This window comes from Nematolebias whitei, chromosome 10 (assembly GCF_014905685.2).
Source record: "Nematolebias whitei isolate Nwh7 chromosome 10, NemWhi1, whole genome shotgun sequence".
Taxonomy (NCBI): domain Eukaryota; kingdom Metazoa; phylum Chordata; class Actinopteri; order Cyprinodontiformes; family Rivulidae; genus Nematolebias; species Nematolebias whitei.
The window spans coordinates 9,215,765-9,231,865 of NC_056507.1; the positions used below are offsets into that span (position 1 = coordinate 9,215,765).

Genomic DNA, 16,101 nt, shown 5'->3' on the forward strand with positions numbered 1-16,101 from the left:
AAGTTGTGTCGTTTAGCCTCATGACACAAAATAAAACATTTTAGTAACTTTTTTTTCTTATTTAGGGATCAGAACTTAAGATGAGCCTCTGTCACAAACATGAAGTTCTTTGTTAAAAGTGCTGGAAGACAAAGACCTTCATCATGCATGAAGCTGCTGCTGATGAAACAGGATGGATGATGCAGTTTAGACCTTCACTTACATCATCATCATCAGTGATGGTTAACACCCCCCCCACACACACACACCCACACACACACACACACACACACACACACACCCCAGATGAAGATGTTCACATGGAGAATCGAGTGCTTGGCGTTCTACTGGAACAGATAACTCGTTCCTGTGCAGCAAGAAGTCAAAGAGGTTCTAACATGAAGCAAATGTGTTTCGGCCCCGCCTCCTCCAGACCCCACGGTGCCTCATTGGAGGATTTTCTGTCGCGTGTCAGGCAGTTTGAGGGCCACCAGGCCGCCGCAGACCAGAGCTGTGAAGGACAGCAGGATGGGGATGGCCTTGGTGATGCCCACAAAGCTGGCAAAGATGGAGCTGCCCAGGATGGCGGCCAACTTACACAGAGCGTTCAGCACGCCGAACGCCGTCGCCCTGCAGCAGATACAACATTCAGACTCTGAGGCTGTTATTCTGAAGTTCTTTGTCTAAACACGTGCAGAATTTCAAGGGTCAAATTTCAACATCACAAAAATGATTTTCAGATTAAACAAAACCCCAAAACACCAAAGAAGGTTAGCTGGTTCGGAAAAATGAACCTGCAGAGATTTTTGGACCGACTTTAATTTTGTCAGCGAGTCTCTATCGAACTTTTCATTTATTTTGGAATTACAGTAGTCCCTCGCTACTTTGCGGTTCGTTTATTGTGGACTTGCTCTATTGTGGTTTTTCAAAATAAAATTGGGCATGACACACAACTGGCTGATTGATGGATGAGTCGCACAATCGGCATGGAATTTTTATTTAAAATAAATTATTTAAAATTATTTAGCACATGTTGCACATTTGTGCAGCTCTTACTGCAGGATAAACTTCCTGCTGCAGCTGATCAGCTGTTCTCTGTGCTGAGTGTAGAAGTGGGCGTGGCCAAGAGCGCTTGCAGGTGGCAAAGAGCAGAGGAGGCAGGGAGCTGAAATCATGAAGTTCTGTGCTCTTTTAGAACATTTAGAGTTTAGAAACATTGTTTAAAATATTGCAAGAGTGTGGGAAGGGTTTAAAACATCTATATATACGTAAACTACTACTTACTACTTGTACTACTATTCCTACTTTACGGTTTTTCACTTCAGGGTACGGATCCCCCACGATAAATGAGGGACTACTGTAATAACATGTAAAAACAAGAAAAGGTGAAGTTTAGAACTGATAATGGGTCACGTATTGTCTGGATAAGAAAAATGTAAACAGTGTAAACGTATCTAATGCTTGTAAATAAATGAGGACTGGATGAAGATTTTGCACAGTGCTGTGGGTTCTGATAAATGTAAATCTAACCCACGATGATGCAAACACTGTGAAACTGACTGGATGTTGCACAGCAGGAGCTCACAAAACTGGATCTGTCTCCGAGACGAGAACATTCAGTTTGGAAGGTTGAATGTTATCGCTCACGTGAGTCCAGGTGAGTTTCTTACCTCTTAGAAGCAGGATAGAGCTCCACGGTCACCACCTCGATGCCGTTCCACGCAGCTGCACTGACACCGCAGAACAAGCACTGCAGAGCGATGATCGCCGACTGGCTGAAACTCAGGAACAGGAAGAAGCTGCAGCCGGCAGAAATGAGCATGGATCCACCTGAGGAGACCAAAAAGCCTCGGTGACGGAGCGGTAGAGAAAAGCCAACATGTCAACCTGCTGGTCCATGCCTCACCTATGATCCGAACCCTGCCGACCTTCTCCACGAAGAGCGCTGAGATGATGTTACCTGGTAACACCGCCAGGCTGCCCAGGAAGCTGACCAGGTAGATGAGCACATCGTTGTCTTCCACCATGTCCGGTTGGCCATGTTTGTTGTGCTCAAATGTTGTGTTCTCCATCCTGCAGTCGATGAACTTCTCCTCCCACAGGTCTACAGACAGCAGGAGGAGGTTAGGAGGCACAAAACGAGCTCAACTTTTCTGTTAATTAAATGTCTTCAGTCGGCTGTGACATTCAGACTCAACGTGTTTGCAGATGATGTGTTTTTTTTATTTGAGCTGAACAAGCGTTCATCTTTCAGGTTCAAGACAACTGTCATGTTTTACGGACAATAGTCTCAAAAGTGTGGCGTTTGTTAGTTAGAAAAGGTGCACCTGCTTGTAATCTAACCTCAGATGTTTTCAGATCTGGACCAAAACAGAGCAGGTCTCCAGGATCTGTACACCTTTAGACCCTGAGGTGGGTCAGAATAATCGCTGCTGTCTCCCTCCCACCCTGGACTCCCCTCCTACCAACGCCTGCGGCCCATCTGAAGCGTGACATTTTGTTTTTGTGTTATTTATGATGCGAGTGTTGTTGCACCGAGTCACTGAGTCAAAGCACTTGTGTCGACTTGGATCTCAAGAACTCCATCCTGACTGGATAAAGTCCAGGTGACAGTGTGGACTAGACCATCGTAAATCCTGGTCCACATTTGTGTCATTTGATTGATTTATTTTCTTAAATGAGATCATCTCAGGTGTAGAAAGTTAACAGAATGTTTGATTTACCTGCAGCTTTGCTCTGACTCGGGGAGGTTTTAAAATCTGACTGGATTGTTATTACCCGCCACTGGGAGGATAAAAGCTGGCAATAATGTTTTGTGTCTGTGACTGATTGTCTGTTAGCAAAATATCTCATCAAAGGATGGATTTTAATGAAACTCTCAGGATTCAACAAATGTACGACTACGACCAATTCAAGATGGCTGCCACAGCTACCTGACCTTATTAAACACAAACATAACTCAGTTTTACAGATACTGAGCTAAAGTCTGGAGTGGTAGTAGTTGAGGGTCGTGCCCAGCTCGTACCCTGAGCTCTAACTGATCGCTCATAAAGTTTTATTTTAAGGTTGGATGAAATCGTCTCTGACTCGATCGTATCTCAACATTTGATGATCCGAGTTTAATTAAATAATGCTGTTTTTATTATTCTGTGTTAGACTGCAGAGCCTGCGCTCGGTTCTGGTTCTGTTCAGGACTGAGCTGGGCCTGTTTTCAGACAAGGAGTGCCCTGAGACTTTAACATTTTATCAACAAACCGAGCAGAGCTCAGTCTCAGTGGAGGACGTTCTCCTGTCCTCTGGATCAAACTCTGTGAAACACCTGGAGCTGGAGCTCCTCCCACTCTCACCTCCAGGTGAACCCACCTGTGTTGTAGAAGATGGTGGAGCGGATGGTGCAGTTCTCAAACACGGTGTCTGTGGACGAGATGTCCTCAAAGAGACAGTCTTCGAACAAAGAGTCCTGGAACCTGACAGACTTCATCTTGATCCGGACGAACCTGCGAGGATGGGATGGGACACAGACCAGCAGACACACAGAGGGCCTTTCTCAGTGCCCAGTTCTGACCCGGGTTCCTGGGAACCTTCAGGAACACGAGGACAGACCGGATCACGGCTGACGAAGGAGTCTCAACTCGACGAGGAAGTACAACGAGTCCAACTTTACCCTCTTTAAGTTATTTACTCGATTTGACTTTTTTCTTAAAATCCTTGAAACAAAATGTTGTGCACTTTAAAATTTTGCTTTTGGCTACTGCTCTGAATAATTTAGCTTTCAGCTTCTATTCAAATCATTTTAGCTTTTAGCTACTGTTTTGATTATTTTAGCTTTCGGCTACTACTTTTTAGTTTTAGCTTTTGCTTTAAAGACACATTAGATACTCCATAAAATAAAAAAAATTCTTGGGTTTTTCCGAAGAAAATGTATAATTTCTCAGTTTCAACGTTTGATATGTTCCTCTGAGAATAAAGAACTCGTTTCAGACATTCGCAGCTCGTTGCGTTGTGTGTTTTATGTTGTTACACAACGACGCGGCTGTCTCACACTGAGGGTTGTGCGTCGCTGCTGGTGGAAGCAGAACGCTCGGAGCACTTCCTGTGGTTTGAGCTGACGATGTTCCCCAGAGAACCCGGGCGAAGACACGAGCGCAGGTTGAGAAAGGCCTCCGGTAAACGTGCACTAACTTCTATTGCTGCTGAATGAACAGAACTGGCTGTATGTGGGAACTCCCAGCATGCACTGCTTCGTATCTGAGAGACATGTTGGGCTGAAAATGGTGGAAGGATCGTTTTCGTGGCAACATGTCACGTTCTGCTCCGATCCAAGTGAAAGCTGGAACCCGTTCTGTCCGTTTCATTCTGAGAAACAAATAGAAGTTGTGGAACGTTCTGCATACAGTATGTTGTCCGACAGGGAGAACATGAACATCAACAGCTGTGGAAGGTTCTGCGTATGTTCTTGGACAGGGAGAACATGAACAGCTGTGGAACGTTCTGCGTATGCTCTTGGACAGGGAGAACATGAACAGCTGTGGAACGTTCTGCGTATGTTCTCCAACAGGGAGAACATGAACAGATGTGGAACGTTCTGTGTATGTTCTTGGACAGAGAGAACATGAAAAGCTGTGGAACGTTCTGTGTATGTTCTTGGACATGGAGAACATGAACAGCTGTGGAACGTTCTGCGTATGTTCTCCGACAGGGCGCGCAGCTCCCTGGTTAGAAGTTAGCAGACGTTAACGTTCTGCTGTAAAAATGTGATGAGTCATGAATGTTTTAACATAAACGGGAGGCAGAGAAACAGAACAGAAACAACAAAACGTTCATTTTTCCCAGAAGGTTCTCGGACGTTTCAGCTGGATGTGAAGAACCGGACCTCTGCTCAGAACCAGCCGTGCTGACTGGGTCCGGTTGAACGGCGCTGTTAGCAAACTAACAACGATAAGATAAAACAAAAAGAAGCCTCGTGTTGTTAAACCACACACAGAGAAACAGCTGGTTTAACCCTCCTGCTGTCCTTGGGTCAAAATGAGCCCTGAGGACATTTTGACCCAAGGACAGCAGCAGGGTCAAATACCAGATTTACAAAAACTGTTTTTGTCGCATTAAGTTTGTAATTTAAACATAAGCAGCATCAATAAACTCTGGTTGTTTGTTAGGTGGAGTGATTTGGACGTGCCTGTCTTCCAGCACCCATCAGCAGGTGCTGCAGCACCCTCAACACCCATAGATCCCCTCACCCTGTTCAGACCTGAGAGGTAAAAACAGAGTGAGACATTTTGCATTTTTAAAAACTCCAGTGCCTCTTTCAGGTGTGATTTGGGAACAGGGTTTAAAGAGATAGAGGTCCTGTTTAACCTATTTAGGGGGTTTTGGACTCACTGGTTCTGAGTCTGGTATCGCTCCAGCAGATTGTAAACATCCTGACAAAGAACAAGGTTGATGCTGCTTTTCATTTTCCTCAGAAGATGCAACTGAAACTCTCAGTTGACTGAAATCAGGCTACAGGTGTGATTATTTACTGAGCTAACAGCTGCACCAGGACGCTCAGCGGCTCCATCAGGTCAGTTTTTACACAAACCTTCAAAACATTTTGCTCATATTCCACCACAGATGGCTGCACAGCTTTCATCAGGGAAAAACAACTTAGTCACAGTAAAAAAAAGAGCATGACGCTGAGTGTTGTGCACGTTTGGAAGGAGAGGAGCAAATTATTTCATTTTCTTCCACATGTGAAACAAAGCATCCATTTGAAGAGGTTAAATGAGGTTTCAAACGATAGTAAGACAAGCCGTATGTGGAAGTCCCCCGTCCTTAGGGGCTTGAATAGTGAATGTATGTAGTTTTGGTGATGAGTGTTTTTCTGAACTAGACAGTAAACCAAAATGTTTTTGGTGTGAGATATTCAGGTGGAGGAGAACAGGCACAGTGGTAGAGTCAGGGAGTGGCTAATGGTGGTCTTGGCCCCCATAGATTAATCTAGGGCCACCCCAATCATTAGAGGAAATTATAATTTTTTTTAAGCAATATAAAAACTAGAAAGTATAGTTTCCTTAAATGATTGAGGTGACTGGTTTACACACAAAGGAAAAATAGAAGGTGGGAAAAAAATGGACCTTCCAAAATGGAAGTCAGTACCTCACTTATTTTCTAAGCTGCTCACAACGTGCACGGACTGACGGACGGATGGATGGAGGGTATTTTCATTTCCTCCTTTTTGCTTCACGTCAATAGATAACTAAAAAATACTGCATCCCCGAGCATGACTTCCCAGCTCCTGCATGCCCCACGTCATGGATCTGCTGCCAACACAGTCCCCCACACTCCACCAGAACCAGGACTATGAACCACAACCCCCTTCTTTTTGTGTAAACTCAGAACCATCCTGGTTCTGTCAAAGTGTCCCTAAAGCACCCCTGAAGACCTTATCAAGGTCCTGCAAAGACTGTCCGGGTCATGGCTGAGGTTCTGTCGGAGTTTAACTGGTTTTACAGAAACTAAAAGAAAGGCAGCAGGAGCTGATTCAGACACAATTACAGGTGCTGGTCATAAAATTAGACTATCATGAAAAAGTTGATTTATTTCAGTAATTCCATTCAAAAAGTGAAACTTGTATATTTTATTCATTCATTACACACAGACCAATATATTTCATGTTTATTTATTTTAATGTTGATGATTATAACTGACAACTAATAAAAAATCCCAAGTTCAGTAACTCAGAAAATTATAATATTGTGAATTGAAGAGACCTGGTGCCACACTCTAATCAGCTAATTAACTCAAAACACCTGCAAAGGCCTTTAAATGGTCTCAGTCTAGTTCTGAATACACAATCATGGGGAAGACTTCTGACTTGACAGTTGTCCAAAAGACGACCATTGACACCTTGCACAAGGAGGTCAAGACACAAAAGGTCATTGCTAAAGAGGCTGGCTGTTCACAGAGCTCTGTGTCCAACTAAGCACACTAATAGAGAGGCAAAGGGAAGGAAACAATGTGGTAGAAAAAGTGTACAAGCAATAGGGATAACCGCACCCTGGAGAAGATTGTGAAACAAAACCCTTTCCAAAATGTGGGGGAGATTCACAAAAAGTGGACTGAAGCTGGAGTCAGTGCTTCAAGAACCACCACGCACAGACGTATGCAAGACATGAGTTTCAGCTATCACATTCTTTGTGTCAAGCTACTGAACAAGAGACAGCGTAAGAAGCATCTTGCCTGGGACTGCTGTTGAGTGATCCAAAGTTATGTTCTCTGATGAAAGTAAATTTTGTACTTCCTTTGGAAATCAAGGTCCCAGAGTCTGGAGGAAGAGAGGAGAGGCACTGAATCCATGTTGCTTGAGGTCCAGTGTCAATTTTCCACAGTCAGTGATGGCTTGGGGTGTCATGTCATCTGCTGGTGTTGGTCCACTGTGTTTTCTGAGGTCCAAGGTCAACGCAGCCGTCTACCAGGAAGTTTTAGGAACGTCATGCTTGCTGCTGCTGACCAACTTTATGGAGATGCAGATTTCATTTTTACAACAGGACTTGGCACCTGCACACAGTGCCAAAGCTACCAGTACCTGGTTTATGGACCATGGTATCCCTGTTCTTAATTGGTCAGCAAACTCGCCTGACCTTAACCCCATAGAAAAATCTATGGGGAATTGTGAAGAGGAAGATGCGATACACCAGACCCAACAATTCAGAAGAGCTGAAGGCCACTATCAGAGCAACCTGGGCTCTCATAACACCTGAGCAGTGCCACAGACTGATCGACTCCATGTCACACCACACTGCTGCAGTAATCCAGGTAAAAGGAGCCCCAACTAAGTTTTGAGTGCTGTACATGCTCATACTTTTCATGCTCATACTTTTCAGTTGGCCAACATTTCTAAAAATCCTTTTTTTATTGGTCTTAAGTAATTTTATGAGATACTGAATTTGAGGTTTTCATTAGTTGTCAGTTATAATAATTAACATTAAAAGAAATAAACATTTGAAATAGATCAGTCTGTGTGTAATGAATGAATATAATATACAAGTTTCACATTTTGAATGGAATTACTGAACTAAATGAACTTTTTCATGATGTTCTAATTTTATGACCAGCACCTGTGCTGTTGGATGATCGGACAGCGTTTAAGCCTCTAAGGGTTTAAAAGCTGAAGTCACCCCCAGGAAACTGGTTTAACCTCCAATGATGACCTTTACCGGCTCTAGACTTGAGTCAGAGCAGATCCTTGTTATCACGACTCAGTGCTTCCAGGAAACTCTGGAGCTCAAGACCCGGTTTGTTCAGCTTCGCTGCTTTCAGAGAGAATCCAGAGGAATCGAACCAAACACGTGAAGACCAAACTACGACAGCAGGAGGTTTTCAGGCCACTCTGAGTTTCACTCACTTGTCTCGAATGTACTCTCCCTCCTTGTGGACCTGGTTCTCCAGAGAGAAGTTGAAATGGAAGTTCTCCACTCGCTCTCGGTGGAACGTCTGAACAAACGGAGAACGTTGTGAATCTGGGTAATTATTTCAGTCAGACGATTAAAATTGAGCTGAATAAATTCATGCAGCTGTCTCAGTGAAATAAAACATATTTTGTTTTTTTGTTAATATTCAAATAGAAATCATATTTGTAATTTTCATTCGTTTTATAATTTAAAATGTAAAACATTTGCTACTTTTGGAATTGAAAATAATTTGAACTAAACATTTTTTTCTAATATTTAAACACAAGAAAATGTATGTTAATTCATTTTTTTAATTTATGTAGCTTAAAGCAAAAAAAAGGTTCTAATTGAAAACCTGCAAAAGGTTCAACATGTTAAAAACATAAACCATTAAATTAAAATAAAAAGCTTAGAAAAATATAAAGATGTAAAAAAAAATTAAATATATAATCTAAATTTTTAAAGTCAAATAAATTGACTACATTATTAAATATATATATATATATATATATATATATATATATATATATATATATATATATTATTATTATTAATTTCAATAATATTCTATATTTCTGTACTTCTTCACATTATTCTCCTGTTAAATCTCATCTAAATGGTAAAATTTTAATTTACAGCATTTAAATTAGATTTAAACTGCTTAATAAATGCTGAGAGCAGAAATATTCTCGTTTTAAATGAGTATTTGTATGTTTTAGATTCTGCCTTGTTTTTGTTCATCCTCTGAAATTAAACTCAACATGAAAGAAATGTCCCATGAGACTTTCCGTACTTCTGCATTAAACCAGAGAATCCTGGTTTATAACAACAATTTGTTCCTGACACTTCAAATAATCTTGACTTTTTACATTTAAACAACTGGATAAAACAATCAATGTGAATAAATTAATTAAATCCAGCATTTTATTTCTTACAGCGTAAAATAAATTTTTTTTGTGTTTGTTTCTGTTTTTGTTGGTGTTAATTTTAACAAACTTCAACCTCGTAAGAAACAGAAGGTTTATTCTTACATGTTGAAATATTAAACCTGAACATTCAAACCGATGGAGCTGCAGGTTTTAACACATTTTTTAACATTTTTTCCAAAGCAGCTGAAGGAAATGTGAAACTGAAAATGAAGGATAAGGAGCACCTCAGGGCTGATGATTTGGCACCAATAATTATCATTTATGAAGCATAAAAACAGTTTTGATCTCAAACGCAAACTAAATTTCTCCTGTTTGTTCTTCTCCAGATGCTCAGATGTTCTCCTCACCTTAACCTTGGACTCGTACTCTTCGTACTGCAGATGTTTGATCATGTCGGGGAACCAAACTGACAGACCATAATAACTGCGAAAACACAACAGAGATTAGGACACACACAAACACAAAGCACGCACACTCAGGCAACCATTTGGACCCATTCGGGTCCACCCATGACTCATAAAGCCCACCTGAAGGCCATGCAGAACCAGATGATGGCCATGAAGAGCGTGGCGAACCTCAGCTCCACAGACAGCAGAGACGCCATGTTTCTCAGAACCTGCAGTAAAAACAAGAACCTCCTGAATTCAGATTCAGCTCAGAACCGACAGGTTGTCACAACAGGTTTAACCTGCTCAACAGAACACAGGTCCAAACAACCAGAACCAAGCACAGCTCTGCATTTTCACTCAGATGTTCAGAAATAATGTGCAGCCTACACAGACGAGTCTCCAAATGTTGGGTTTGAATCTGTGAACATTGTATCCTGGTCAAGATCCCGGACCAGATCCTGGACCCTACCATGTTAGAAATTCTGCACCAGATCCACTTTGTCACAGAAACCCGGTTTGAGTCCCTGAGACCTGGTTCAGGTCTCCACGTACCAGTTTACAGAGGGTGAAGGAGCGCACGGCCCACCGCTGCACTGGCGTTCCCGTGGCGCTCTGAATCTCGATGAACTCGTCCTCAGCCGTCTTCGGAACCTTGATGTGGGTCACCTGAGGGACACAAGAAAAACAAATTGTCCTGAAGCTGTAGGGTTCTGCTGGGTTCACTGGTGCCAGAACAGAACCTCCGGTGGGTCTGACAGAACCTATAAAACCAACATGGAACTTCAGTCCAAGAACAACAGAAGCCTGGTCTGAAGTCCCAACTAGTTTTAGCTTTTAGCTCCTGTTGTGCTAATTTGATCTTTTGTTCTGATTGTTTAACCTCAACAGTTCAGTTTCAGCTGTTGTTTACCTCCTTTTTATTCACTCATACTTTGTGGATGTTCAGATTTGATGCTTTTTCCTTTCACTCCTCAGAAAGTCGCCGCCTTTGTGAGTTTAACATTTGAACAAATGAACTTCCTGTTTCTACCTGCAGCTGACGGTTCAAAGTTCTGGGTAAACCTGCATCAGAACCAGGAGCATCTGAGCTGCAGGAAGACCAACCCCCACAGAACAAAGAACCCACTCTGATGGAGACATTGGTCTGTTTGCGTTACACAATCACAGATCAATAATTCTGATCAGGCCTGTTCGGATCAAATCCTCCTGCAAACATAAACTCGGATCCAGAAAAATAAAGCTTAGGTTGAGAAAATAAATTATTTGTCAACCTTTAAATAATTTGTACGCAGTGAGACGCTCCCGTTTTATTCGTCAGGTGAAAGTGGGTCAGCAGCTCCGAGACGTGCACAAAGTCTATTTTAAGATGCTGATCGTGCACAGCTCGCCTACTTCATACAGATTTATCAAAACCTTCATCTGCAGCAACATTTCTGCCAGAAATCACAGCAGTTCCTGGTCCAAGAAAGAGTTTATTTGAAAGTCTCAGTGATCAGATCAGGGTCAGAGTTTAAACGCCTCAAAACGTTTTTAAATGATTTCCAGGAGTTAAAAACGGATTTTATCAGAGATTCGTGTTGGACTCACGGTGAAGACTTTTTCTGGCTGCCCTTTGAATCTCCAGTTGGTGTCGTGGACCTGCTTCAGGATCATCCACGCCTCGTCGTGTTTGGCATTCTGCTCCGCACACACACACACACACACACACACACAGTAAAATAAAGCAGCTGATGTAAAAATAATGTAAATATCTTGACAGTATAACACCAGAAAGACAAAATATTTTGATTTATTTATTAATACAACATGTTTATAAACAATCACAGATAATCTTTGTGGGAAACGTTTAAATTAAAAAAAGGATAAAATTATAACACCAAGAACATTTCTGCAGGAATGTTAAAACGCTCCAATATTCGTAGTCCCTGGAACTCCAACACCCATCAACCTTCAGAGCCAGACTCTTATATTGAAGGCAACATTTGAGCTTTATTTTGAAACATCTTCCTGTTTGACCTTCAAGTCTTTGGGGGAACTTTAAACGCGGAAGAGGCTTTTCATCCGTTTTTTTTTTTTTAATTTTTTAGTTCTAATCAGAACAAAAGTGCCCAGATTCTACAGGTTCTGACGACACCAGCAGGAACTGCTTCAGGTCCAAACCAGCTTTTCTTCAGGCAGCAGATGGAAAAGACTCAGACTGATGCCTCCATCCATCCATCCATCCATCCATCTATTTCCATTGCCCACTTCTCCTCTCTGGGTCATGGGGAGCTGGTGTCTATCAGTCACTGTGTGAGAGGCGGGGGACATCTGGACACGTCTCCCGTCCATCACAGGGACACATGAAGACAAACAACCATTCACTCTCTCACTCACACCTAGGGACATCTACGAGTTACCAATGAGCCTAACATGCATGTTTTTGGTCTGTGGGAAGAAACTGGAGTACCCGGAAAACCCACGGGGAGAACATATAAACTCCACGCTGAAAGGTTGGGAGGCAAACTGTGACCTTCTCGCTGAGAGGCAACATCTCTAACCCCTATGCCACCGTGCCGCCCCTACATACAGTTACTGCTAAAAATTCAACATTGCATCTGATTTTTTTCAGTCTCAAGTGCTGCGATTCTCACACTGATCATATGGACACAGGCTTGATCCGTGCACTCTTCCTTCGTGCACGCTCTTACAGGAGCACACGGCTGATCACAGCAGTAAACACACTTCGATGCATCCTACAACACTTTTAAGTGCATTTTAACATGCAGGCAGGCACAAATAAAAGGCTCCTGTAGATTTGTACTAAAGGACATTTCATGGGATAATCAATGTGTTTCTACAATAAAACACGAGCTGTACCCACTCTTGCAACCCTGATTGCAGGACCCTGATTATAAACCAGCTTCTGACTGGAGCCAGACTGGATCAACACCAGGACCTGCAGCAGGGGGACTGGATTCTGGGCTGAGTGTGACTCACCTCCAACAGGAAGCGAGGACTCTCAGGCATGAAGGTGAGTCCAACCAGAGAGGCGACGGCAGGAAGGGCTGCGACAATGACAAACACCCTCCAGCTGTGGAACTGGAACTCCGTGCCCATGCTGAACCCCCAACCTGCTCACAAACCATCAGAACCATCAGGTTAACACGCCCACCTGGTGTCCCGCCCCTTCACACTGAAGACATCTTTAACCCAGCAGCAGGTTTTGGGTCATTTGGAGTTTGAGACGTAGAAAATACTACTTCCTGTTTACTCTGTGAGAACAACAATCAACAACAGACAGAATCTCCAAACCAGGACTGAAATGGATCAAACCAGGCTGAAGGATCTCAAACAGTCCCCGTCACACACAGCACAGCCGTACCGTATCGAGGGATGATCCCCCAGGCCGTGAAGGACGCATAAATCCCCCCGATCATCCAGAACATGCAGAGCCAGGACAGATGTTCTCCTCTCTTGTCCATCTGGAGGAACTCAGAGAAGTACGAGTAGACGATGGGCACCGTGCCGCCGATGCTGGAACCAGAGAAAACACAGCGAAGAGTTTTTCGTCCACCACCCAAGATTGTGTGAAGAAACGCTGAGTCAGATGAACACATGGAGACCTCTTCAGTTCCTTCAAGAACATTATTCTCCTCAAAAGCCTGTTTCAGAGCTGTTTCAGTCTTCTTATGATAATTTTAGCATTTAGCTACCGTTCTTCTACTTTTAGCCTTTAGCTTTTGTTCTGCTACTTTTAGCTTTTATCATATTTTAGTACTTTAGCATTTAGCTACTTTTTGGCTTTTTGGTACCATTTTGCTGCCTTTAGTTCTCTTTGCTATTTTAAGCTAGTCTTTTGTAGCTTTTATTTAGTCTTTATCTAATTTAGCTTTTACCTAACCTTTTGCTACTTAATCTTATAGCTCTTTTTTTTGGTACCAAACTATTATTTTGCTACTTTTAGCTTTCAACCATATTTTACTATATTTTGCATCTAGCTATCATTTTGCCAATTTTAACTTTTACCATTTTTTAGCTAGCTTTTTGCTATGTTTAGCTTTTAACTTTTTTTTAACCAATTTCAGCATTTAGCTCGTCTGTTGTTATTTTTAGCTACCTACTTCTTACTTTGACTTTTAGCTTTTTTGCGATACTTTTCTGTAGCTTTTTGTAGCTTTTAGCTAGTGTTCTGCTTCGTTAGCTTTAACAACTGTTTTTGCTTCTTCACTACATCTTAGTTGAGTCATTCGGCGCTCGACATTCACAGAAAAATTAATTTGGTTTTATTTTTCTGCCTGATTGAGGTCAAAGGTCAGAGCTAAAACATTTGTCTGAAAACTTTCAGCAAGAGAACATGAGAATATTTGAATGTGTCAGCAGTTTAGATCTTTGTTCGTCTTTGAGTTTATGGAGGTTTTTGTGTATTTGTTGTGTTTTTCCTTGAGTAAAAACAACGAGTTTTATCTTGTGGAAGCTGCAGTTTGCTGCTCTGAGATCAGTTTGTGAGTCAGCTGATTCCCTGCAGACCTCAGATGTTCTGCTGCGTCACTGAAACCCAACACCGACCCGGCTTCTGCAGAAACAGACTCAGCGCTGCTCAGTCTGTCGCTTCGGCTGCTTGTTAAACACTGAAATCACTGATGAAAACAAACAGGAAGGAATAATCTTAATCCAGGATTCACGTGAAGGTTTTTAAATTTATACCAAACTCAAGATAAAAGCTAAAACTAAGGATCTCAAATATTTATTTAGTTTTTGTTAGAGTTCTGGATGTCCTTATTTTAATTTTCATTCACTTTTTAAAACAAAGAAGGAAATATATGCATCTACCTCAATCAGCCATTAAATTATGACCATATGCATTTTTTCACCTTAGTTTTTATCTCTGCTGCTATGAAAAAAAAAACCTTTACGTTGCTATCAGAACATGTTTCTACCTCATGTATTACACATGCACTAACCAACACGTGTCTCTAGTCTTGTCTCTTAATAACTTGTTTAGATTAAGTTCGATGTATTTTTGCATTTATTGCTCTGTTGTGTATCTGCACTGTGTGTTGTGTTGTTTTGCATTTTATGTTGTGTTGCACCGTGATCCTGGAGGAACTGACTCTGACCATCTAATACTGAGGAGGTCCTTCTTTTGTCTTCAAACAGTTCTGACCCATCTGATTGCGTACTCCTGTGAACATCTGAAGGTCTGCCGTGGGCCACTGAAGGTCTGCTGTAGACTTCTGAAGGTCTCATGTGGACCTCTGTAGGTCTGTGAACCACTGGAAGTCTGCTGTGGACTTCTGGTGGTCTCCTGTAGACCACTGGAGGGCTACCATGGACCTATAAAGGTCTTCTGTGGGCCACCAAAGGTCTCTTGTGGACCTCTGAATGTCTCCCGTGGACCTCTGAATGTCTCCCGTGGACCTCTAAATGCCTCCTGTGGACCTCTGAAGGTCTCATGTTTGATGTAGTCCCAACCTGCTGTCTGCAGCAGTGCCTTTATTTCCTGAAAGTTGTGAGATGGATGGACGTCCATGGATTGGACCTGTTTGGTCCAGAACATTTCACTGATACTGGATTAGACAGAGACCTCTAGAATCTGGAATCAACTGTTCATATTGATTGTTGTGTTCCTCAGAATGTTCCTGAAGCATTTCAGCAGCGTGGTGGGGAGCATCATCCTGCTGAATGAGGCCATCAAGAAATATCATGAAGGTGGGACTCGGTCAGAAACTATGTTTATGTAAGTTTTCTGGGTCAAAGGAACATATAAGTTTCCCAGATAAGAGGCACATAAGGACCCGGCCATCTAAGTGATGAAAACAACATGACCCAGAACATCTTCTACCATTGTGTGGTCCAGTTCTGATGTGTTCATTGTAGGACCTTTGGGTGGGGGACATGGTTACCAGGTAGGCCATGGTTTTCACCAGTCAGTGGTCATAATGTTCTGGCTGATTGTGGGTTTTTAATGTGTGTCGAAGTTACCCAATGCCCGACAGCAGTCTGAAGAAGAGGAAGAAGCCGTATCCCTGAGCGAAGGATGACAGGAAGGCAAAGACGCAGTTCAAGGCCAACGCCATGATCAGACAGCGACGCCGGCCCAATTTATCAGCCAGACCCCCCCACAAAAAGGCCCCCACCATCATGCTCAGGAAGACCACCAGACCTGAAGACAGACAGAACAAATCACAGATTGAAGACTCAGTTTAATGGATTTTCTGTTCTGGATTGGTCATCTGGTACCAACACCACTGCTGTGTTCTCGTTCAGCATCATCAGGACAAAACATCCAACATATCCTGATGCATGCTCAATAATCCAGGCAGAAAAATCTAACAAAGCTAAGTCAGGTCCTCTGGACGAATGCGAAAAAAAAAAAAATAAATAAATAAAATA

The 16,101-nt window shown here is 42.4% G+C and overlaps 1 protein-coding gene across 1 annotated transcript in view; it reads right to left on the minus strand.

The window, feature by feature from the left end:
• Positions 1–425: 425 nt before the first annotated feature.
• The window catches only part of LOC119415468 (synaptic vesicle glycoprotein 2B), a 24,143-nt gene continuing 8,467 nt past the window's right edge, over positions 426–16,101 (minus strand). The window contains exons 4-15 of the mRNA XM_037682610.1: positions 15,691–15,871; positions 13,091–13,242; positions 12,706–12,839; positions 11,314–11,403; positions 10,279–10,392; positions 9,865–9,953; positions 9,685–9,760; positions 8,363–8,451; positions 3,343–3,476; positions 1,886–2,083; positions 1,650–1,809; positions 426–609 (exon numbers count right to left, since the gene is read on the minus strand). Of these exons, the coding sequence (XP_037538538.1) occupies positions 426–609; positions 1,650–1,809; positions 1,886–2,083; positions 3,343–3,476; positions 8,363–8,451; positions 9,685–9,760; positions 9,865–9,953; positions 10,279–10,392; positions 11,314–11,403; positions 12,706–12,839; positions 13,091–13,242; positions 15,691–15,871 (1,601 nt within the window). The remainder of the gene's footprint in view (positions 610–1,649; positions 1,810–1,885; positions 2,084–3,342; positions 3,477–8,362; positions 8,452–9,684; positions 9,761–9,864; positions 9,954–10,278; positions 10,393–11,313; positions 11,404–12,705; positions 12,840–13,090; positions 13,243–15,690; positions 15,872–16,101) is intronic.